Source organism: Dromiciops gliroides, chromosome 1, assembly GCF_019393635.1.
Source record: "Dromiciops gliroides isolate mDroGli1 chromosome 1, mDroGli1.pri, whole genome shotgun sequence".
In the NCBI taxonomy this organism is placed as follows: Eukaryota; Metazoa; Chordata; class Mammalia; order Microbiotheria; family Microbiotheriidae; genus Dromiciops; species Dromiciops gliroides.
In genome coordinates, this window is record NC_057861.1 from 28,030,444 (window position 1) to 28,053,893 (window position 23,450).

Genomic DNA, 23,450 nt, shown 5'->3' on the forward strand with positions numbered 1-23,450 from the left:
CCTCTTTGCACCATCTCTCCATTGCTCCGGGGTCTGCCCCAGCTCCCCCCCAACCCTGGTCAGGCAGAACAAGGAGAATCTCTCTTCCACACGACATTGCTTTAAAGACTTGAAGAAAGCCAGTGTGTACCTCCTCAGTCTTCTCTTCTCCAGGTTCACCATGTCCAGTTCCATTAATATGACACGGAATCAGGGGCAGCTAGGTGGTGCAGTGGATAAAGCACTGGCCCTGGATTCAGGAGGACCTGAGTTCAAATCCGGTCTCAGACATTTTATACTTACTAGCTGTGACCTTGGGCAAGTCACTTAACCCTCATTGCCCCACAAAAAAAAAATATGACACGGTATCACGGTTTTCCACCACCCTGGTTACCCACTTTATAGGACACTCTCTAGCTAATCAATGTACTTTCCTAAAATATGGTGGTCTAGATCTTAACATAATCGATCAACTGATTAATAAGTGCTTATCATACCTTATTATGTGCCAAACACTGTGGCCAGGTATAAGGGGGCAGGGTGGGTCACTGAAGGAAATGATCTCCCTTGCCCCTATTTGTTTTGTTTTTTGCAGGGCAATGAGGGTTAAGTGACTTGCCCAGGGTCACACAGCTAGTAAGTGTCAAGTGTCTGAGGCCTGATTTGAACTCAGGTACTCCTGAATCCAGGGCCAGTGCTTTACCACTGTACCATCTAGCTGCTACCTTGCCCCTATTTTAAGAAATATCCCATACAATCAAATTCTAATCACTTTAAGGAGTGTTTTGCTACACTTAGGTGGCATGTGAGAGACAGCACATTGGAAGGTTGGCTTTAGAGTCAGGAAAACCTCAGCTCAAGTCCCATTTCTGACACCTATTGACTCTGTGATCCAGGGCAAGTCATTTAACCCTCAGTGTCCCAGACAACTTTCCATGACTGTTAATTACAGATGAATTGCTAATTTGTCTTGGCAGAGGGATTTCCTTACTTAAAAGTTCCCTAAAATGATGAAATCTCAAGTCTGGTATAAAAATATCCTCCCTCATTTCTTTTCTTTTCTTTTTTTATTCTCTTTCTTTCTTTCTTTCTTTCTTTTTTTTGCAGGGCAACAAGGGTAAGTGACTTGCCCAGGGTCACACAGCTAGTAAGTGTCAAGTGTTTGAGGCTGGATTTGAACTCAGGTTTTCCTGAATCCAGGGCTGGTGCTTTATCCACTGTGCCACCTCGCTGCCCCCCTCCCTTATTTCTTAATTCTGTTAATTATTTTTTATTTGTTGTTGTTAAGTCATTTTTCAGTCATGTCCAATTCTGTGACCCCATTTGAGGTTTTCTTGGCAAAGATACTGGAGTGATTTGCCATTTCTTTCTCCAGGTCATTTTCCAGATGAGGAAACTGAGGCAAACAGGGTTAAGTGACCTGCCCAGAGTCACACAACTAATAAGTGTCTGAGGCTGGATTTGAACTCAGGTTTTCTTTTCTTTTCTGTGAGGCAAATTGTGGTTAAGTGACTTGCCCAGGGTCACACAGCTAGTAAGTATCTGAGGACAGATTTGAACTCAGGTCCCCCTGACTCCAGGGATGGTGCTCTGTCCACTGCACCATGTAGTTGCCCCATGAACTCAGGTTTTCTTATTATAAACTCCTAAAAGGTTTGTACCTCTGTTCCTTTAGCCTTTGAGTGCCTCAGGTACTGCACTGGCAAGAGGGTATCTGACTGGTGTTCATCATCTTGAGATCTAGTCCTAGGATACTGATCCCATTTGTCATTCTCACAGGAATACACCTCCAGAGTTGGATGGATAGCTGTTGTTTTGTCCAGGTGAGATTCCGTCTCTCCTTTCTCTCCTTGTAAGGGTTTGAATTCTCTGGATGCTAGAGACCAGGTACAAAAAACCAGAAGCATCTGTTGGGGAATAGCTAAACAAATGATGGTACTGAAATGTGATGGAATATTAATGTGTTGTAAGAAAAAATGAATATGATGAAGCCGGAGAAGCATGGGAAGACATATCAACAGATGCAGAGTGAAGTAAGCAGGACCAGGAAGACAAAATACATAATGATGACAATGTTCTTGGAGAATTATGGTAGCAAGAGAAAGCATCTTCCTCTGAGGGGTGTGTGTGTGTGTGTGTGTGTGTGTGTGTGTGTTATGTTGCTATGTATGGTGTGTGTACGTGGGGGAGATAGGAGGGAGTTTTGAGGGAAGGAAAGCTCACAAAACTCTAGGTCCCTGAGGGTCTTGTATTCTCTTTTCCTAGCCTAATCCCTCTGCTGCTGATGGTACCTGTATTCTGCCTGGGAAACACCAGTGAATGTTTCCATAACTTCAGCCAGAGTCACAGGTTTGTAAAGCTCAAATCTATTCACTCTACTCTATTTCCTTTTATCTTTCTGGATCAGAGCTCTTTTCTTTTCCTCTCTTTCCAGTTTTATTTCATATTCTTCTTCTTCGTGGGCTTTCTGTTCTAGTCAAATTGGCCCCATACTGATTCCATCTCCTGCCTCTTTACTTTGGTATAGACTGGAAATCACTCCTCCTCTAATTTCTCTTTCTCTCCCTCTCTCTCCCCCTCCCTCCCTCCATCCCTCCCTCTCTCTCCCTCTCCCTCCCTCCCTCTCTCTCTCTGATTGGGGTTAAGTGATTTGGCAAGGGTCACACAGCTAGTAAATGTTTGGGGCCAAATTTGAACTCAGGTCCTCCTGAATCCAGGGCCAGTGCTTTATCCACTATACCACCTAGCTGCCCCTCCTCTATCTCTCAAGAAATCTCTAGCTTCCTTGAAAACCCAGCTCAGGCAACTCCTCCTACCTCGAACTCTTCCTGATCTCATGCCCTACAATTGATTAGTACTCCCTCTCTTGAAATTACTTTGCATTATTTTGTTTGTATGTTGCATTTGCTTGCCCTGGATAAGGACAAGGACTGGTTCATTGTTTTTGTATCCCTACACCCTCACCCCACCCCCACCCCCACTCCATGCTTAAGCACACAGCAGGTGCTTAATAAATGCCTGCTCACTGATTGATTTTTATCCCGATCGCTTCGTACGGTTCCTGGCACAAAGTAGTTAAATGTTTGTTGATTGATTCTTGATTGTTTGGTGGTGGCTGTGGGGTATGAGCTATGGATCATGGCTAGAGAAGAGGCTGACTCAGTCATAATTATTAATGATGACAATAATTGAAAGATAGTATGGGGACACCTAGGTGGCGCAGTGGATAGAGCACCGGCCCTGGATTCAGGAGGACCCGAGTTCAAATCTGACCTCAGACACTTAACACTTACTAGCTGTGTGACCCTGGGCAAGTCACTTAACCCCAATTGCCTCACTAAAAAAAAAGAAAAAGAAAGATAGCATGGCATAATGGATAGAGAGCAGGGGGTCTTGAAGCCAGGAAGACCTGGGTTCAAATCCTGCCCCTGTCACATAGTGACTATGACCCTAGGCAAAACACTTAACCGCTCAGTCCTGTGGATGATGCTCTAAGACTAGTCTGAGAGATGCCAACCTGAATTGGTAGAGGAAGTTTCCCCATCCGGGAATTAGGAATCAGGGAGACTATATCAGAGATATGTAGATAGATACAGAAATGTTTCACCCTATCTCTTTAGGGAGACTATTATGAAAAGGAGGAGTATGGGTATGACTGGGTGCTCACTTCCTCCATTTCCTCACTGTACTGTCTACAGTAGGGCTGGAATCACTTCCATCTATTGCCTAGAAGATATTTGAAGTCTAGGAGCATGATCATTTTTGTTTGGTTGGCTTTTGGAGGGGGGCGATTCGGATAAAAGCCATTTTCTCTGGAAATAGTATCTTGCCAGACCTGGACGGTGGCTATGAATTTCTTCTTCTTCTTCTTCTTCTTCTTCTTCTTCTTCTTCTTCTTCTTCTTCTTCTTCTTCTTCTTCTTCTTCTTCTTCTTCTTCTTCTTCTTCTTCTTCTTCTTCTTCTTCTTCTTCTTCGAGACAATGAGGGTTAAATGACTTGCCCAGGGTCACATAGCTAGTAAGTGTCAAGTGTCTGAGGTCGGATTTGAACTCAGGTCCTCCTGAATCCAGGGCTGGTGCTCTATCCACTGCGCCACCCAGCTGCCCCCACTATGAATTTAATCTTGACTCGTTTAGCTTCCCCTCTCGCCAAACATATATTACACAAAAGAATCACAGATACTGGGCAAACATCAAAGCAAGCAGTAAACAGTCATTGGGGAATCCAGATAGATGAGTTTAGGTGATGGAATGCTCAAGGGTTAGGGAGCTCTGTGGTCCCAGAGAGAGATGAACTCTCAGTGCCTCCAAGGAGAAAATGACCCAATAAGTTCATTCTTAGCAGTCTTGGGGTGGGGGGCAGGGCGGTGCAGACACTAGGAATCAAGGTACCTGTTAAGGCGCCAGCTCTTCTCCACATGACTGTGGTTGGGGTGGAGGCTTCTCAAAGTCTACCTCACCTTCTCTTGCTTCTGTTATCTCTCTTTTCCTGGTCTTTCTCTCTCTCTCAGAAGTCTGTCAACCCATCAGGAGTGATAGCTCCCCCAAAGCATGAAGCATGCTTCAGGTGACCACAAAGCTTGCCTAGGGGTGGGGCTACATCCACATCAATGAAATCACCGGTCCAGTTCCCATTGTCTAACACTAATAATAACAGCTAATGCGCACATAGTGATTTATGTTTTACCAAGTCCCTTACAGATATTATCTCATTTGGTTCTCATAACAGCCCTGTGAAGTGGATACTATTATTACTCTATCAGGACAATGTATGTATGTATTTGTGTAAATATGTTTGTGTGCATTCGACTTTCATGTGTACATGTGTTTGGGTATATGGGTGAGTGTGCATGTGGTAGTGAGGGGTGGGGTTGGTAGTGACTAGAGACCACCAAAGTATCCTGGCCATTCCAATGAATTAGTAGAGGAAGTTTCCCATTGGGTCTCAGAGTGACATACTCATTGCTTTGGGTTAGCCATTGGCATCTCTCTGGTGCTAAGACCACAGCTGCTCCGTCCCCCTGACTCCCATTCCTTCCTACATCCTAGGTGTCTCCTGATGCACTCACCACCCCCACCCATGGCTGAACTCCTGCCTTCTGCCAGCACTTCGGTCTGCAGGACCCTCTACTTTTACTGGCTCAGCGTCTTCCTGATTAGCTTCCTGCTCAGCCTCCTCGCTATTGTGGTACAAGTTCCTTTCTGGGACTAATTGTCTAGCAATTGAGGGCTGGGTGGGGCTTCTCCTCAAGGTTTGGGACAGTTTGCATGTTATAGAAACAGTTACTCTGATCTTCCCAGAACACTTCACCCCAATAGGGTCACAAACCTGCTCTCAGAAACTCAGATTTGGAAGCTACTTTGGTGTCATGAGGCAGAATGGCACCATGGATAGAGACCTGAACTTGTTTTTAAGATCTGGGTTCAAATCCATCTTTTTATACTTGCTACCTCAATTCATAATTTATTGAGAAAATTGAGAACATTCGTCATGAAATTCGCTCTTTCCCCCTTTGCAGCATTTCAAAACCCGTTGCCATCGTCCACCATTCTCTCTTCCTTTACCTCAGGGTCTGATGAAGAGGGGGCCAATCACTCTACATGTACCCTTGCTCTCACCTTTCCCATCTACTTCAGCAGGTCACCCCCATAACCACCACACCCTCCCCAACCTCCACTCTCTATAGATTCCTTCCCAATTGACTACAAACATTCTTATGTCTACCCCATCCTTGAAAACCCCTAAACTTCTCCAGACCCAAACATCCCCCCCCAAATTATCATCCTATACTTTCCCTCAGCTTTTTCAGCTAAAACTCCTAGAAAACGTATTTATACTTGTTTCCCCCACTTTTTTCCCTTTTATTCTCTTCTTTTTAAAAAAAATTTGGGGGGGGGGTGAGGCACTTGGGTTATTTATTTATTTTTTTTAGTGAGGCAATGGGGGTTAAGTGACATGCCAAGGGTCACACAGCTAGTAAGTGTTAAGTGTCTGAGGCCAGATTTGAACTCAGGTACTCCTGACTCCAGGGCCGGTGCTTTATCCACTGTGCCACCTAGCTGCCCCGGCAATTGGGTTTCAGTGACTTGCCCAGGTTCACACAGCTAGTAAGTGTCAAGTGTCTGAGACCAGATTTGAACTCAGGTCCTCCCACATCCAGGGTTGGTGCTTTATCCACTGTGACACCTAGCTGCCCTTTTTTATTCTCTTCTAAGCTCACCTTCTTCTGGCTTCTGACCTTATTGTTCAACTAACTGGCCTCTCCTGTAACGTTGCTATTTGTAAAGTGGCTAAAATTCTAGCTACACTGTCTAAAAATCAAATGAATGTCATCAATAAATTAGAAGCTTTAGCAAGAGTTTAGACTTTTAAGCATTTATTAAGGAACATAAGAATTTTCCTTCTAATCATAAAAGTATTTTATTATTTTCTAGTTACATGTAAAGACAGTTTTCAATATTTGTTTTTATAAGATTTCTAGTTCCAAATTTTTCTTCCTCCCTTCCTTCCCTCCACCTCCCCCCCTCCTCAAGACAGCAAGCAATCTGATTAAGGTTATATATGTACAATCACATTAAACATATTTCTGGGGCAGCTAGGTGGCGCAGTGGATAAAGCACAGGCCCTGCATTCAGGAGGACCTGAGTTCAAATCCAACCTCAGACACTTGACACTTACAGCCTGTGTGACCCTGGGCAAGTCACTTAACCCCCATTGCCCTGCAAAACAAACAAACAAACAACTCCCCCCCCCAAACCAAACATATTTCTTCATGAGTCATGTTGTGAAAGAATTAGAACAAAAGGGAAAAACCTCAAAAAAGAAAAAAAAACCCCAAAAGTAGAAACAGTAGGGTTCAATCTGTATTCAGATTTCACAGTTCTTTCTCTGGATGTGGAGAGCATTTTCCATCTTGGACCATTGTATTGCTGAGAATAGTCAAGTTTATCACAATTGATCATCACACAATGTTGTTGATACTGTGTACAATGTTCTTCTGGTTCTGCTCACTTCACTCAGCATCAGTTCATGAAAGTCTTTCCAGGTTTCTCTGAAATCCGCCTGCTCATTGTTTCTTACAGCACAATAGTATTCCATTACATTCATATACCACAACTTGTTCAGCCATTCCCCAATTGATGGCCATCCCCTCAATTTCCAATTCTTTACCACCACAAAAAGAGCAGCTATAAATGTTTTTTTTTTCAATTAAAAATTTAAAATGAATAAAAATATAGTTTCTTTCCTTCCCAGGGGGGTAAATCCCTTATTTTTTTTTAATGGTCACAGCAGAATAATGTTTATTAATAGATAAATAGAAACACGAAGAGGGATGTAATTCTCTTCTGTTCTCATTAAACATTTACTTTGATGAAGACATAGATGCAAAGTTTATCAAACTTAAAGATTACAGAAAAGGGAGAATGATAGCTAAAACATCAGATGAGAGAATATTTCAGAATTTTAATGGATCCATGACAACAGAAATCTGGGTCCTCCCTCAAATGATGCAAATAACAAATTTATTCTAGAAAATCCTTGTCCATATCTCCCCATAAATTTTATTTTTCTAATATTAAAAGTATTTTCTTTTTTCCAGTTACATGTAAAGATAGTTTTCAACATTTGCTTTTTTTTTTAAGATTTTGAGTTCCAAATTTTTCTTCCTCCCTCCCTTCCCTCCCCACTCTCCAAGACAGAAAATCAATCTGATATAGTTATATAGGTACAACCACATTAAACCCATTTCTGAATTAGTCATGTTGTGAAAGAAGAATCAGAGAAAATGAAAAACCCTCAAAAGAGAAAAAAGAAGTAGAAACAGTATGGTTCAATCTGCATTCACGTAAATCCCTTATAACAGACATGCACAATCAAGCAAAACACATTCCCACATTAGTCATGTTCAAAAAGTATATGATTAGGGGGCAGCTAGGTGGCGCAGTGGATAAAGCACCAGCCCTGGATTCCGGAGGACCTGAGTTCAAATGTGGCCTCAGACACTTGACAATTACTAGCTGTGTGACCTTGGGCAAGTCACTTAACCCTCATTGCCCCGCAAAAAAAAAAAAAAAATATGTGATTGATACATCGATCACCTCTCATCATCAGCTTTTTTTTAATTGTAATTTTTTCATCATCATCATCAGTTTCTAGAACTGCAGTTGACTGATCAAAGCTCTTAAGTCTCAAAAGTTGTTTGTTTTTATGATGTTGTTGTATTCTTCTCCTAGTTTTGTTCCCTTCACTGAATCTGTTCACACAAGTCTTCCCAGGTCTCTCCAAAACTCTCTCCTTCATATGTCTTACAACACAATCGTATTCCATTATATTCATGTGCCATACTAATTCTCCGCGTTAAGAAGGACCCTCTTCATTGCTCCCATCCATGTTCCTCTCACTTCTCTCCAGGCCTTACTCATCCGGGCCCAGATACTGTATAAGAGGTTTGTGAAATCCACTGGCTTCCTGGGCGATGAGCAGTGGGCAGGGATCCGTGTGGTGGAGCAGCGAGTGTGTTTCTACCCAGCTGCCTTCTTTTGCTGCTGGGGTCCAGGTGAGCAGGTCAGGGTTAGAAGAACCCCAAGGAAGGAAGAGCTCCAGTCCAGAAAAGAGTGTGGGCAAACCAGCCCGGCAAAGCCTTGCTGCCTTGAAAACTGTGACAGTTGTATTGTTGTTCAGTTGTTTCAGTCGTGTCTGACGCTTCATGATCCAATTTGGGGTTTTCTTGGCAGAGATCCTGGAGTGGTTTGCCATTTCCTTCTCCAGCTTCTTTTACAGATGAGGAAACTGAGGCAAACAGGGTGAAGTGACTTGCCCACGGTCACACAGCTAGGAATTGTCTGAGACCATTTTTGAACTGAGGTCTTCCTGACTCCATTGTGCCACCTAGCTGCCCTTAAATTGCACTGGTTATGGGGTAGCTAGGTGGCACAGTGGATAGAGCACTGACGCCGGAGTCAAAAGGACCTGAGTTCAAATCTGACATCAGACACTTAACACTTACTAGCTGTGTGACCCTGGGCAAGTCACTTAACCCCAGTTGCCTCACTAAAAAAAAAAAAAGTTGCACTGGTTAAATCCACATGCCCTAGTTTCTCCACCGGACCTGGAGTGTGAGAATCTGGGTTCAAATCCTAACTTTGTGACTTTAGGCAAATCATTTCAACTCTCTGGGTCTCAGTCTCCTCCCTTGTAAAAGAAGGGCCATGGACTCTTTAGTTTTAGATATCTAAACACAGGCCTCTGACTCCCCAACAAATGGTTATCCAGCTTTTGCTTGTTAAACTTAGGTTGAGGGGCAGCTAGGTGGCGCAGTGGATAAAGCACTGGCTCTGGATTCAGGAGGACCTGAGTTCAAATACAGCCTCAGGGGGCAGCTAGGTGGCGCAGTGGATAGAGCACCCGCCCTGGAGTCAGGAGTACCTGAGTTCAAATTTGACCTCAGACACTTAACACTTACTAGCTGTGTGACCCTGGGCAAGTCACTTAACCCCAATTGCCTCACTAAAAAATAAATAAAATAAACAAATACAGCCTCAGACACTTGAAACTTACTAGCTGTGTGACCCTGTTTGTTTAGGGGTTTTTTTTGGGAGGGGGAACGGGATTTCCACTCATGATTTCCAGTTGCCCTCTGGGACCGCACAGAACAAATGCTAAGTCTCTTCTAGATGATAATAGGCTTCAAATACTTAAAGACGGGATCCAATATCTCTCTGAACCTACCCTCTGTATTTACAGCTGTCATCCTAGTGATCATTAAGCTGTTCAGACCAGAGAACACCCAGCTGCACATGGTCCTCTATGTTCTCCAGGTAAGCCGTTCCTTGCCCTTGCCCTCTGCCCCCTGCTCCCCTTCCCCAGCCTCACTCTGACCTCCTCCCTCCTCAGCCCATATAAATAAATGCTTCCCGACGGCGAAATGTAAGCAGGATTGGCACCCTGACCAAAGAGGCGACTGTTTTGCCAAAATGCCCAAATACATTCCAGAGAGGATGGGATTCCAACTGGCTTCATTGGCTGAGGTGCCTTGCAGGCGGCATGATACAAGATAGAGAGGGCCAGTCGTGCAGTCAGGAAGAACTGAGTTCAAATCTTGCCTCTGACATATCCTAAATGGATGACCCCTGCCAAGTCATTCAACTTCTCAGTGACTCAGGCAACTAAGACTATAAACTGCTCATTTGCATCCATGCAAAGAGTTGTGACACCTGGAATTTCCATCAACAATGACATCACAAGTCTGGACCCCAAAAGAAGAATGAAAAAGATAACCAATGAAATCATGAGTCTGGACCTCAAAAGAAGGGTCCAAAACAAATGCCAATTAAATCACAGGTCTGGACCAAAATTTAAAAAAAAAGGCAAATGGGGGGGGTGGGGTTTACATGATGAAAATAAAGGTCTAGGCTGTGCTTTTTATTGGGGAGGAGCAAGGCAATTGGGGTTAAGTGACTTGCCCAGGGTCACATAGCTGGTAAGTTATGCTATACTTTCATGAAACTTGGGTAGTAATATTGTTTTTGGTGGGGGGAGGGGAGAATATTTGGAAGGAATTTAACTTCTGGGAGACTTGAAGGTAATGATCTGACTGAAAGATTAAGTTGACATAAGACAAAGCACAGGGTCATAGATTCAGGGAACTTGGGGATGGCAGGGACCCTAGGGAGGAAACTGAGAAACAGGGAGGTCAGTCTTCTCCAGGGGCACATAGTTGGTATAGGTTAGGAGCAGGACCTGAACCCAGCTCTTCCTGCCTGCACATCTGGCCCTTAAGCACTGTCTGTTTTTATGTACAGCCGGGGAAATGATTGTCTCTGTGAAGATTCGGGTTGTTATAGAGAGAGCAAAGAAACCATTGACAAATTGGCAAACCCCATTAAAGCCAACTCAAACTTCTGAAGCCTGGGATGGGATGTCAAAGGGAGGTCCTCTGCCTCTGCCTCTCTCTCTCTCTGACCAGTGCCCTCATAGCACTGATGGGGCAACAGGCTGCGTCCACTGTGAGTTAGGACAGGGAAGCTGATGCTAGGGCTTGGTGAGTGAGCTTGAGGAAATGTAAGATCTGTAACAAGGGTGGAGCAGTCAGAGTATGGTCTTAGGGTGCTGAAATTTAAAGGGCATCAATAGCACTATATCCTCCTCCTGGGAAGCTACATCCCCATTCCCAGCTCAGCCCCCCATGCCTCCTCAGCGGCCTTTCAGCAACAGAAATCTTGAGGTATCTCAAGGCAAGCTTTCTTTCTCTTTTTGCTGGCTACTCCTTATGTGACTTCTTTGCCCCAGGAGTAAAACATCTTACTTATGGTTTTAAGAAGTAGGAATAGGAGGGGCAGCTAGATGGCGCAGTGGATAGAGCACCGGCCCTGGAGTCAGGAGTACCTGAGTTCAAATCCGGCCTCAGACACTTAACACCTACTAGCTGTGTGACCCTGGGCAAGTCACTTAACCCCAATTGCCTCACAAAAAAAAAAAAAGAAGAAGTAGGAATAGGGGCAGCTAGGTGGCTCAGTGGATAGAGAACCGGCCCTGGAGTCAGGAGTACCTGAGTTCAAATCCCGCCTCAGACACATAACACTTACTAGTTGTGTGACCCTGGGCAAGTCACTTAACCCCAATTGCCTCACTAAAAAAAGAATAAATAATAAAATAAAAAATAAATAAATAAAAAAAGAAGTAGGAATATCCTTTGAAAAGGTAAAGGCTGATGGGTGGCTGAGAACAGAATGGTCCTCATTGGGCAGGGAGTCTTTCTGGGAGACTGCAAGGTGGACATCATTAACTCCTCTGTTTTCTCCAGGCTCTCACAGCAGCATCCCAGGGTCTGCTTAATTGTGGGGTCTACGGCTGGACGCAACACAGATTCCACAGACTCAGGTGGGAGGCCCGGAGGGACGCAGACACTCAGACTCCCCTGCTACGCTCCCAGAAAAGGTTTTACAGTGGTGGTCTGGCTGCCCCAGAGTCTAGATTTTCTTCAGCAAATGCTGCCTCGACTGTCCTCTGAAGATTAAGAGGAACTGGAGCCACCAAGGAAGGGACATTCTGCAGGACTGTGCTAGGCAGCGGTGGTGAGGAGGACCGTGGGATACATTACTATGAGCTGCTTGGAAGTCTGATGATACAGGTTTCTTCTCTGCTTCCATTCCCCCAGCATCTCCCGCCTCAGAGGAGCCTAGAGAGTAGTGACTTGGGTTGGTTATCAGTTGCCCTGGGTAGAGTCTCATCTCATTTATGTCCCCTTCTCCTGTCACCATTCATTTCTAGTGGTAGAGATATCAGTTCAGGGAGATGAGCCCACCCCCACCTCCTGGGAAGGCTATTACCTCAGGGAGGCTCTGAATTGTGGAACTCTCTTTTGGAAACAATAAAACTCCAGATTATTATTTATAAATGTTATTGTTAGATATGCGACTCTGTTCCCTCTGATACGGGGAGGAATGAACACTCACTTCCCCCTAACACCTTGTTTGAGATTAAGCACAGCAAAAGACTGAATTTTCATGACTTGGGTTGGCGGAAAAGGGCAGGAAGGGGTCTCAGGAAACCATGACAAAAAAGGTAAAGATTGACCCCAAACCCGACTTTTCTGGAACTAAGGGGCTTTCAAATACTCTTCTGTTTTCTTATTTGCTCTCTTCTGAGGCTTGACCAGCCTCTCAAAATCACCACATGCTGGTGGGGTAGGAGTTTTAAGGCAAACTAGGCTCAAGTGAAAAGAAATGACCAGGAATTCTAAAGTATCAGTAACTGACCCTCATTTCTGGGCAAGTTGTTTTTCTGTCACAGAATTATAGAATTGGAAGGGACCTTTGAAGTTATCTAATCCATGGCTTCTTAAACTTTTTCTACTCATGGCCCCTTTTTGCCGGAGAAATTTTTACGCAACCCTGGGTATGTAGGTATATAAAATAGGTATACATAACCTTTTACTGTTGATCTAGTCCAAGTCCTTCATTTTATCGATGTTCGGACATTTCAGTTGTGTCTGATTCTTCATGACCCCAATTGGGGTTTTCTTGGAAAAGATACTGGAGTGTTTTGCCAATTTTTTTCTCCAGCTCATTTTACAGATGAGGAAACTGAGGCAAACAGGGTTAGGTGACTTGCCCAAGGTCACACAGCTAGTAAGTGTTGGAGGCTGGATTTGAACTTAGGTCTTCCTGACTCCCAGTCCTAGTTCTCTATCCACTGGGTCACCTAGCTGCCCCCTGACTCCATTTTACAGGTGAAGAGAATGAGGCCCAGAAAACAGAACTGACAAGTAGTAAAAGTAGCTGTGATTTGAACCCAGGTCTCTTGGGTCTCACATAATGCTTCCTGTTCTCCATTGACCTATAATACTGGAGAGCTGATGTCTGGGGATCCTAGATTAGAGAAGGAAGGCACTTCAGAGGCCAGCTAGTCCAATGCCCTCATTTTACACCAGATGCACTACAAAGAGGACTGTGTTTGGAGTCAAATGATATAGGTTCAAATCCTGCCTCTCACACTTACTCTCTGTGTGATCATGGGCAATAACTCATATGACTTTAGCAAAGTGCTTTATATAAATTATCTAACTTGATCCTAACAACCCCGGGAGGTAGGGGCTACTATTCATTCTCTTTTTACTGAGGCTGGCAGATGTTAAGTGACTTCTGTCCTGGGTCATGCAACTTAGGAAGTTTCTGGGTTAGGATTCAAACCCGGGTCTCCCTGACTCTGAGTCTGATACTATACATTATGCCACTTCATTGAGACACTTCACTTTTTAGGACCTCAGCTCTGTAAAATGAAAGGGTTTGACCCTAAGAGCCTATAAGTCTTGGGTTTTAGGTTAGGTCTTCTGACTCTCAGAGGCTGGGATTGTCTGGCCCATCTTCTCCTGAGCTTCCCAGTGACTAACGTTTGGTCTCTCCAACGGCAGGGTCATTATGGCTCAAAAAGACAAACTGAGGCCAGAGCAGATCACACCATGGTCACAGAATTAGGGGTGAAGTAAGCCAGGTGATTGGATAGGATTTGTGGGAGCTCCTAGAATTTTAGGGGGAAGCTAGGTAGTGCAGTGGTTAGAGTGCCAGGTCTGAAAATCAGGAAGACTCATCTTCCTGAGTTTAAATCTGGTCTCAGACACTTACTAAGTGTGTGACCCTGGGCAAGGCACTTAACCCTGTTTGCCTCAGTTTCCTCATCTGTAAAATGAGCAAGAGAAGGAAATGGCAAACCACTCCAGCGTCTTTGCCAAGAAAACCCCAAATCGGGTCACAAAGGGTTAGAAACAACTGAAACAACTGAACAATAAATTCATGGCAATACCTCAAAGATCTGTGATTGGTCAGGGTAGGTGATGCCATGCACTGATACCTATCCTTTCCTCTCTGTATCTAAACAGATGGACTTCATCAGTTGCTATGGCTGAAAAATTCCTTCCTTGGTGGCCAACCTTCTATTAGTGGTCATCTTCATGTTTAGCCAGGCAGTCTGAGCAGGCATTGGGAAAAATTTAAGTATATGCATGGATATGTGTATGCATATAGGTAAATATATATATAAATATATACATGTATATATGTATTGTGTATATACATATAGTATGTGTGTATACATATATACAGACAGACATAGATATAGACACAGACACAGATACAGACACAGATTTAGACACAGACACAGACATAGACATACCAGACACAGACGCAGACACAAACATAGACTTACCAGATACAGACACAGACACAGACATAGACATACCAGACACAGACACAGATACAGACACAGACACAGATATAGACATAGACATAGACATACCAGACACAGACACAGACATTGACATACCAGACACAGACACAGATATAGACACAGACACAGACTTTGACATACCAGACACAGACACAGGCACAGATATAGACTCAGACACAGACATAGACATAGACACAGATACAGACACAGACACAGACATAGACATACCAGACACAGACATAGACACAGATATACCAGACACTGGGATTGTTCCCAAAATCCTTCTAGCCTGGTAGGACCTGCCTGAACCTGGCATTGTAATATCTTGGCTCTAGAGTTGAAAGGGAACTTGAAAGATATCTAGTCTGAGTGCCTCATTTTGCAGATGAGGACACAGAGGGCTGGGGTGTGTTTTGGGGGGAGGCTAAGGGACCTCCTTGCCCAGTGTCACACATTCAAGGTACTCAACATTAGAGGTGAGGTTTGAATCCCAGACCTCTGACTCCTTCCTCCTGTTCCCTGCTTGTCCTTGCTGACATACTTACTTTACCAGGACCCCCAAGGCTTAGAATCCTGAGTTCCTTTCAGGGCTCAGTTCTAGGCCCCCCTTCCTCTACAAAGCCTTGCCTCATCTTCCCTCTCCACCTCCATCTACTACTGCTCTCCCCGTCTCCAAAAGTATTTAGTATTTTTTTGTTGTTGCTGTTTTTGCCCACAAGGCTAAGCAACTCCCAGTGTGGAAACCCATGCAGGTTAGCATTTCATTTCATAGACCTGGGGCTATGAGGCCTTGTATTTCAACCCTCTCACTTTACAGATGAGGAAACTGAGGCACAGGGAGGGGACATGACTTGCTCAAGGTGACCTAAGTGTTAAGCTTCAGAGATGGAATTTGAACCCAGATCCTCCAGCTTCAGATCTAGCAATCTTTACATTCTACCTTCTATACTATCTGTCTAAAGGCATCTTATTAAAGAATGCCCGGTACATAGTAGGTGCTTAATAAAGGTTCATTGACTATTAGTATGGTGCGTAACACATAGTAGGTACTTAACAAATGCTTTTTATGACTGACTGATTATGGTTGCACAGCTAGGCATGGGTCAAGGCAGGACCGTCCTCTATCTGATATATCCCTCACTTTATATGTTTTGTATATGTTTTGTAGTGACTTGTTCAGCAGAATGTAACCTCTCTGAGGACAGGCACCATTTCCTTGTTGGCTTTGTATCCATCCCACAGTGCTGAGCAGGTAGTAGGATGCGTGATCATAGACCTAGCTCAGGGCTTCTTGACCTTGTGTCCTGGGCAGCAGGATGGTGAAACCTGTGGACCTCTTCTTTAGGTAACTAAAGGTGATGTCAGATTTCTGTTGGGTAGTAAAGACACAGATGTCATTTCCCCCCTATCCAGGTTCACAGACCACCCCTCTCTCTCCCTGAAGTCTATCCACAGACCCTGATCTAGAGCTGAAAGGGCCCTCAAAGGCCATCTGGTTCAACCCCCTCAATTTACAGACGAGGAAACCGAGGCAGGCACAGTTTAAGTGACTTCTGCAGATAGTGTCAGAAGTGGGTTTGGAGCCCTTTCTAGCAGTCAGCACAGTGGCAGGCACAGAGTAAGTGCCTAATAAGTGCTTGTTGATTGACTCAGGAACTGAATAAATAATAATAAGAGCTAACATTTATATAGTGATTTATGGTTTGCAAAGAGCTTTATAAATGTCTCATTTTATACTTCAAACCACCCTGTGAAGTAAGAGGCATTATTATCTCCATTTTACAGATATGAAAACTCAGACAGACAGAGGTTAAGTGACTCACTCAGGGTCATACAGCCAGTGAGTGTCTGGGGCTGGATTCAAATTCATGGGCAGCTAGGTGGTGCAGGGGACAGAATGCCAGTCCTTAAGTTAAGAAGACTCATCTTCCTGAGTTCAAATCCAACAATCCAACCTCAAACACTTCCTAGCTGTGTGACCCTGGGCAAGTCATTTCACTCTGTTTGCCTCAGTTTCCCCATCTGTAAAATGAGCTGGAGCAGGAAATGGCAAATCACTCTAATATCTTTGCCAAGAAAACCCCAAATGGGGTCATGAAGAGTCGGATAGGACTGAAACAATTGACCCGAAATTCCTACCCCCGGTCCAGCCCTGTACCACCTAACTAAAAGTTTGAATCGAATTGAAAACGCCGTCAGCAGTCACCTTTACAACCCATGAGGTTTGAGCAGGACTTTAGCGGAGTGATATTCATTCATTTTTAATTTAAAAAGAAAGGGAAGCACCACCATCCTTCCAGCAGAGCCCGGTCCCTCGCAGGGAGGCTGGGCGCTGATGAGCTTGCCTTGGGCTAGAATGAAGGGGCCCTCCGAAGCCAGGGGTCTGACGCCTAGCCGAGCTCTCTGCCCAGCAAGTCAGCCTGAAGCTCGAACTCTTTGGCCCGGGCCTTCTCCACCCTCCACCAAAAGCAAATCCCCGCAAAGACGACGGGCGTGAGCAGCAAGGCGATGACCATCAGGAACCAGAGCAGGGCTTCCACCTTCTGGGGGATGACTCTGAGCTTGGGGGAGGGGCCGCTGTCCAGGCTGCCGCCAGCGCCCGGAAATGTACAAGCGGGCGGGTCATAGCCCGGGTCGCAGTGACAGTTTTTGAGGTTGTTGCAGACCCCCCTCGCGTGACACTTAACCAGGCTGCAGTCGGAGCGCGGCGTGGCCTGGACATCCAGGCACGAGCGGTTGACACAGATCTTCCGGGGGCCGCACGAGGTGCCATCCTTCACCGAGCCGCCGTCCGGCCCGTCCGGGGCGGTGTGCAGATCGGCCCCCCAGCACCAGGCGCCTTCGGCAAGGAACTGGATGAGCGCCTGGTGGCTCTTCAGCCGCGGAAGCCTGCGCACGTTCTCACAGTACAAGCTCCCGCACAGGACGTCCTCGGGTTGGCACTTCATGAAGATCCTGACTTGCCCTTGCCACTTGCTGCCGCAGTTCCCAAAACGGTCCCCCTGGGTGTTCATGCGATAGCAGCGGGCCGGGGCAGCCCGGGAGCCCTCCCCAAACACCTGCACGCACTGGCTCTCCAGGCTCCTGCACCGCCCCTGGTAGCAGTAACCGCCGCCCCTGCACGGGCTGCCATCCTGCTTGTAGGTGTCGGGCTGGCACCACGGGGAGCTGCCATTACAGTACTCGGGGAGGTCACACTCGTCCACGCTGGGACGGCAGGGCGTGGCTGCCTTCAGAAACTTGCACTTGCTGCAGCAGGGTCCAGAGGCACAGGCAGAGCCCCGCCTCAGCCGGCAGGAGGGCAAGCAGCAGCGGTCCTTCATGCAGTCCCCGACGCTGCCACAGTCGCACTCCTCCTCTTCCTCTGCCACCTTGTTCCCGCAGTACCGCCTCCCCAAGGGGCTCCTGGACTGGGGCTTGTCGTACAAGCAGGCCCCTTGGTTCCTGGCCAGCATCTCGTAGAAGCTGCCCACGCTACAGTTGCTGAAGCTCCCCTCCAAGGGGATGGACTTGTGCATGGAGCAGAGGAGGGAATTGGGACACGTGCACCCCGGATGGTCGTGCTTCATGCCCAGGTTGTGGCTGAGCTCGTGGGCCAGGAGGGCCGCAAATCGAGGCACGTCTTCGTGGTGGAAGACCTCCACACCCGTCCCGTTCCCGGGGGTGCAGATGCTCCCCACGAAGGCCTGGCCTTGGTGGGTCCCGAGATCCCGCCCGGTGACCAGGTGAGCAACATCATGCCTTGCCCTTTTGGGCAGTTCTGAAGCTTGCCATCGGTTAAAGCCATAGAGCGTTTCCTGAAGGTCCCAGGAGATCTGGACTAGGTCCTTCTCAGACCAGATCTCCACCCCAGCCAACGCAACTTCGACGTTGATCTGCTTCATGTATCGGTTGACCAGAGCCAGGACGTCCATGAGTGTCTGAGTGGTCGTGGTCACGTTCCTGTCCCACATCTGGAACCGCATGTTGTCCACCACTATGAAGACCTCCAGGTACTTGGTGTGTGACCAGGCGTAGGGGAAGGGTGCTGGAGAGGGTTCTGTTGGGCTGAGGCCTTTCACGCTTGCCCAGAACTCGGGGCTTTCCCTTTCTTTCACCCCACAGGCATCACGCGATACCTTAGACAGGCGGTACACAGCATGTTCAAATTTGTTGGAGGATTTGACCGGCGAGATGCCAAAGGCAATTGTCTGGATGCTCAGGATCCCCTTGAGCCCTGCGCAGGTGTTGATGGATGCGAAGGACCCTCGGTCACCTACTAGGTACCCGTCATAATAGCAATCGTATTGGATAAAAGGCATGTCCAGGCCTGGGATCCCGTTGGAGTAAGTGTAGACGGGGAAGTTCTGGACAGAGGTCCCCTTTTTCTGCTTCAGGCTAATGACGTGCCACCTCCTTTTCATGAAGAATGAGTAGTGCATCTTCTCCACTTGGTCTTCTCTCCTCCAGCTCACCAGTCTCCTCGGGATGATGATTTCATAGAAAGAGTAATACACAGATCTCTGAATGCAGTACATGCCTGGAAAAAAGACCTCCACCAACAGCAAGAAGACCCCCAATTTGACACGGGAGGGACTGAGTCCAAACCCCAAGCTTTTCATCTGGGGACCCCTGGATGGAAACTCTCTCTCCTCCTCATCCATGACCCCTTGACTCTCCAGGAGGGAGCATAGCTGGGGACCCAGCCACAGGCATGACCTGAAGGAGGCAGTTAATGATGCTGGGCCTCTGTCCTTCAGCCCCTCAACTCAGCTCCCGGTCCTCTGGGTGGCATGGTCCTGACTTACCCCTAAATCTCTACAAGCTACCTGCAGAGGAATTAACTGTCACCACCAGAGGATTCCCAGGATCTCAGATGACCCCCTTGTCTGCCTATAACCCTAAGACAGGGTCTGATTGTGTGACATCCCTATGGCAACAGCAGTGCAGGGATCTCTGGAACTCCTCCCTGAATGAGCTTCTTCTGTCCTTACAGTGGGGGTTCGACCACATTATCCTGACCTTGGATGGGACCCCGTGTCAAAATTAAAACCATGTCTCCTCCTCCCCTCATCCCTCAGAACCATGGAAGACCCCTCCCCCGCACTCAGCCATCCGTTGATCCACTGGCTTTGAATCCAAGAGTTCCAGAGGTGAGGGCCACAGGTCTGTGTGGGTGGGACCCAGAGCTCTGCTCTATTTCCCAAAGAAAGACCGTACCCTGGTCTGTTCCACTGAGTTTCTCTGAAGCACAGCCTCTTCTCTGGGCCATCCATGGACTCATTAGTGCTTATCTGAAGTAGACCTTGGACCTTGTCTAAAGCAGAGCAGCCTGGTCATATGCTAGCCTTCTCACAAGGGACCAAGTTCTGCTACAAAGATGGCCTCCAAAACCAGAAACCAACCACCTCCCTCTCCTACCCTCTCACCCTCCCGCTGAAATTCTCCCACTCTTTGAGTGATGGTCCCCCTGCCCCCGTGGGCTTCTTGGTGGTCCCTTCCCAGGTTCATAGATTGAGAGCTGAAAAAAGCCGTAGAGATCAATCCAGTCCAACTACCTCATTTTACAGATGAGGAAACTGAGGCAGAGGGAGGCTACAGGACTTGCCTGAGGTCGCAGAGGTAGTGAGTATTGATGGGGTCTTAGATCAAGAGCTGAAAGGAGTATCGGGAGCCATCTAATCCAAATACCTCATGTAACAGAGAAGCAAACTGAGACCTTGAGAGTTGGAATAATTTGTCTAAGTACCAAGTCGCAGAACAGACTTTCGAATCCAGATTCTTTGATTCTGCTCCACCATGGAGGAGAGGGGACAAGGGCACTTCAGGCACTGCCCATCCTCCCTGACAGATACCAGCAATCATGACGCTGATACTCAGGGTGGCACTAAGCAGATAGAACAGGGTCTGGAGTATTGCAAGGGATGTCTCCAGGAGGTCCCAGGTAGGAAGGACATAGGAAAGGGTCAGGGAAGATACCAGAAAGGGATTTGGTGCTTTGGTATGGGAGGAACAGAACTGCCTTTGATGATCAAAAATATACCTACCCCCATCCAGTGCTGGGCATCCTTCTGTATTCTGAGCCTCATGTAAATTGTCCTGAAGGGTCCTGTCCAAGGAGAATGATTGCTTTGCTTTTTTAAGAAAATGTGTTAATCCGGCCTCAGACACTTAACACTTACTAGCTGTGTGACCCTGGGCAAGTCACTTAACCCCAATTGTCTCACTAAAAAAAAAATTTGTTACCAGTGCCTTTAGTTTTTATAGCACAGGCATCTCCTGATACATTTCTTTCCTCTGCCTATCAACAACCCTCCCCATTTCTCAGCTTTGGGCATTTTCATTGGCTGTCCTTCTAGCCTAGAACCTTCTCCCTCCTCATTTCCGCCTCTTGGATTCCCAGGCTTTCCTTCCAGTCCCAGCTAAAATCTCACTTTCTACAGGAAGCTTTTCCTGGTCTTTCTTAATTCTAGTGCCAGCTTGTGTTAAGCATTTCCTACTTATCCTGTGTATACCCTGTATATATTCGGTATATATATCCTGTACATATCAGGTTTTTGTTGTTGTTGTTGTTGCTTTGGGGGGGGGGCAGGGCAATGGGGGTTAAGTGGCTTGCCCAGGGTCACACAGCTAGTAAGTGTCAAGTGTCTGAAACCAGATTTGAACTCAGGTCCTCCTGAATCCAGGGCTGATGCTTTATCCACTGTGCCACCTAGCTGCCCCCTATATATTGTTGCTAGTTGTCTCCCCCATTAGATTGTGAGCTACTCAAGGGAAGGATGCCAGTGCCTGGCATGTAGTAGGCATTTAACAAATGCTTATTGACTGGCACATAGTAGGTACTTAACAAATGCTTATTGACTGACACACAGTAGGTACTTAATAAGTGTTTATTGACTTGTCTAATGGGGGACTCACTAATAATAGCCCAGGCCTTAAGAGCATGCACAGTGTGCCCTGCCCAGTGATGCAGTCCCCAACATGGATGTTTGCTGGGTCTGCTTCCAGTCATGCACCATGGAGGTGTCTGCTCTCCACTTCAGAGCCAGTGAAGGTATTCTATAATGGTTTCCTGTCTCCTAACTATGTGGTAAAGAGGAGACTTTTTGGTAGGCCACTGAGTCAAAAGTGCATGTACGCTTTCTGCCTCCTCGATCATTATGGCTCCTGTGAAGAAATCTGTGATGAAAGGCAGCAAAAAAAAAAAAAAGCAAGTCCTTAAATTTACCCTGGATTGTACCCATCCTGTGGAAGATGGGATTATGGATGCTGCTAATTTTGAGCAGTTTTTACAAGAACGAATCAAAGTGAATGGAAAGGCCAGCAACCTTGGTGGTGGAGTCGTAACCACTGAGAGAAGCAAGAGTAAGATCGCTGTGATTTCAGAGGTGCCATTTTCTAAAAGGTATTTGAAGTGTCTGACAATGAAATACTTAAAGAAGAACAATCTTCGGGATTGGCTCCAAGTGGTAGCCAATAGCAAGGAGAGTTACAAATTAGGGTACTTCTAGATCAACCAGGATGAAGAGGAGGAAGAGGAGGAGAATTAAACCCTCTTGGGTCTGGAAACGTTTTGTGTATGATATCTAATAAAACCTAAACCAAAAAAAAAAAAAAAGTGCTCCAGTGACACAACCGAGGAGGATGAAGGTCTGCGGTCTTCTGCAGGGAGAAGTAGCCTTGGTTCCTTCATAAAGCCACCCTGAAGCTGGTAAGGACATGGCCTTCTGGGTAGGTATTGGTCTAAGATGGGGCTTCTTCCTGTTTGTCTCTCCTTTCCTTTGTTACCTGGCCTTGTGAAATCTTTTTTTTTTTTTAATTTAGTGAGGCAATTGGGGTTAAGTGACTTGCCCAGGGTCACACAGCTAGTAAGTGTTAAGTGTCTGAGGCCAGATTTGAACTCAGGTACTCCTGACTCCAGAGCCAGTGCTCTATCCACTGTGCCACCTAGCTGCCCCAAAAACATAAGTCATCTCAACCAGGTCTGACTGACTTGGGCTCCCTTTTTTCTTTTTGGTTTTGTTTTGTTTTGCAGGGCAATGGGGGTTAAGTGACTTGCCCAGGGTCACACAGCTAGTAAGTGTCAAAGTGTCTGAGGCCGGATCTTGTGAAATCTTAAAATGTCCAGGAATTGGAATCCATACAGAGCTGGCTGACAGCTGAATTTAGAGAAGGAGGAGCTCCAAGGAGCACCGAAGTCCAGCAGTAAACGTCCTGTATCACTGGAGCCTTTTGTACGCACATGCAGTTTTGACCTTCCAAGACACATGGCTTGTCCTCAGATGTCCTCATGGTGGAGCTTTCCTACAGTATCTCTCCAGTAGGGGCCATCACTCCAGTGCTCACAGTATTTTTCTCTCCTCAGGATCCAAAACTGTAATTGTAATTTATCTTAGTTCAGCTATCAGTTGTTTTCATTTATATTCTTGCCAACATTGTATACCTTGTTTTCTCCTCTTTGCATCAATTCCTATAAGTCTTCCCATGCTTCTCTGAATTCTTCATAGTTGTCATTTCTTTTTTTGGTACCATATTTTATTTTATTTTTTTAAATAACAATCTTCCAAATTTCATCCCTCCTTCCCTCCCTTCCCTGAAGTGGTAAATAATCAGATATGGGTTATAGATATGCAATTATGCAAAACATTGCCATATTAGTCATTTTATACAAGAAAACTTGAATAAAAAAAAGAGTAAAGAGAGTGAAAAACAACCTGCTTCAGTCTGTGTTCCATCAATATCAATTCTTTCTTTGGAGGTGAATAGTA

At 46.0% G+C, this 23,450-nt stretch overlaps 3 protein-coding genes across 4 annotated transcripts in view; 2 read left to right on the top strand and 1 right to left on the bottom strand.

The window, feature by feature from the left end:
* The window catches only part of TMEM116 (transmembrane protein 116), a 52,398-nt gene extending 40,022 nt beyond the window's left edge, over positions 1 to 12,376 (top strand). For both annotated transcript variants that reach the window (XM_043976248.1, XM_043976247.1), the window contains 6 exons: positions 1,759 to 1,802; positions 2,245 to 2,328; positions 5,028 to 5,166; positions 8,392 to 8,536; positions 9,724 to 9,797; positions 11,783 to 12,376. In XM_043976248.1, coding sequence (XP_043832183.1) covers positions 1,759 to 1,802; positions 2,245 to 2,328; positions 5,028 to 5,166; positions 8,392 to 8,536; positions 9,724 to 9,797; positions 11,783 to 11,989 — 693 coding nt within the window. In that variant the 3' untranslated portion in view covers positions 11,990 to 12,376. The remainder of the gene's footprint in view (positions 1 to 1,758; positions 1,803 to 2,244; positions 2,329 to 5,027; positions 5,167 to 8,391; positions 8,537 to 9,723; positions 9,798 to 11,782) is intronic.
* A 4,717-nt stretch (positions 12,377 to 17,093) lies between these two features.
* On the bottom strand, positions 17,094 to 19,346 carry LOC122737534 (disintegrin and metalloproteinase domain-containing protein 1-like). Its single transcript, XM_043979923.1, has one exon. The coding sequence runs from the start codon at positions 19,344 to 19,346 to the stop codon at positions 17,094 to 17,096; it is 2,253 nt and encodes a 750-aa protein (XP_043835858.1).
* Positions 19,347 to 21,837: 2,491 nt separating this feature from the next.
* Positions 21,838 to 22,193, top strand: LOC122735648 (60S ribosomal protein L22-like). Its single transcript, XM_043977362.1, has one exon. It carries the CDS (start codon positions 21,843 to 21,845, stop codon positions 22,191 to 22,193), a length of 351 nt encoding a protein of 116 aa, XP_043833297.1. The 5' UTR covers positions 21,838 to 21,842.
* The last annotated feature ends 1,257 nt before the right edge of the window (positions 22,194 to 23,450 follow it).

Bases quoted from the DNA above. Each gene is read 5' to 3' on its own strand.
- LOC122737534 (XM_043979923.1), bottom strand. From the start codon at position 19,346: ATGGATGAGGAGGAGAGAGAGTTTCCATCCAGGGGTCCCCAGATGAAA.
- LOC122735648 (XM_043977362.1), top strand. From the start codon at position 21,843: ATGGCTCCTGTGAAGAAATCTGTGATGAAAGGCAGCAAAAAAAAAAAA.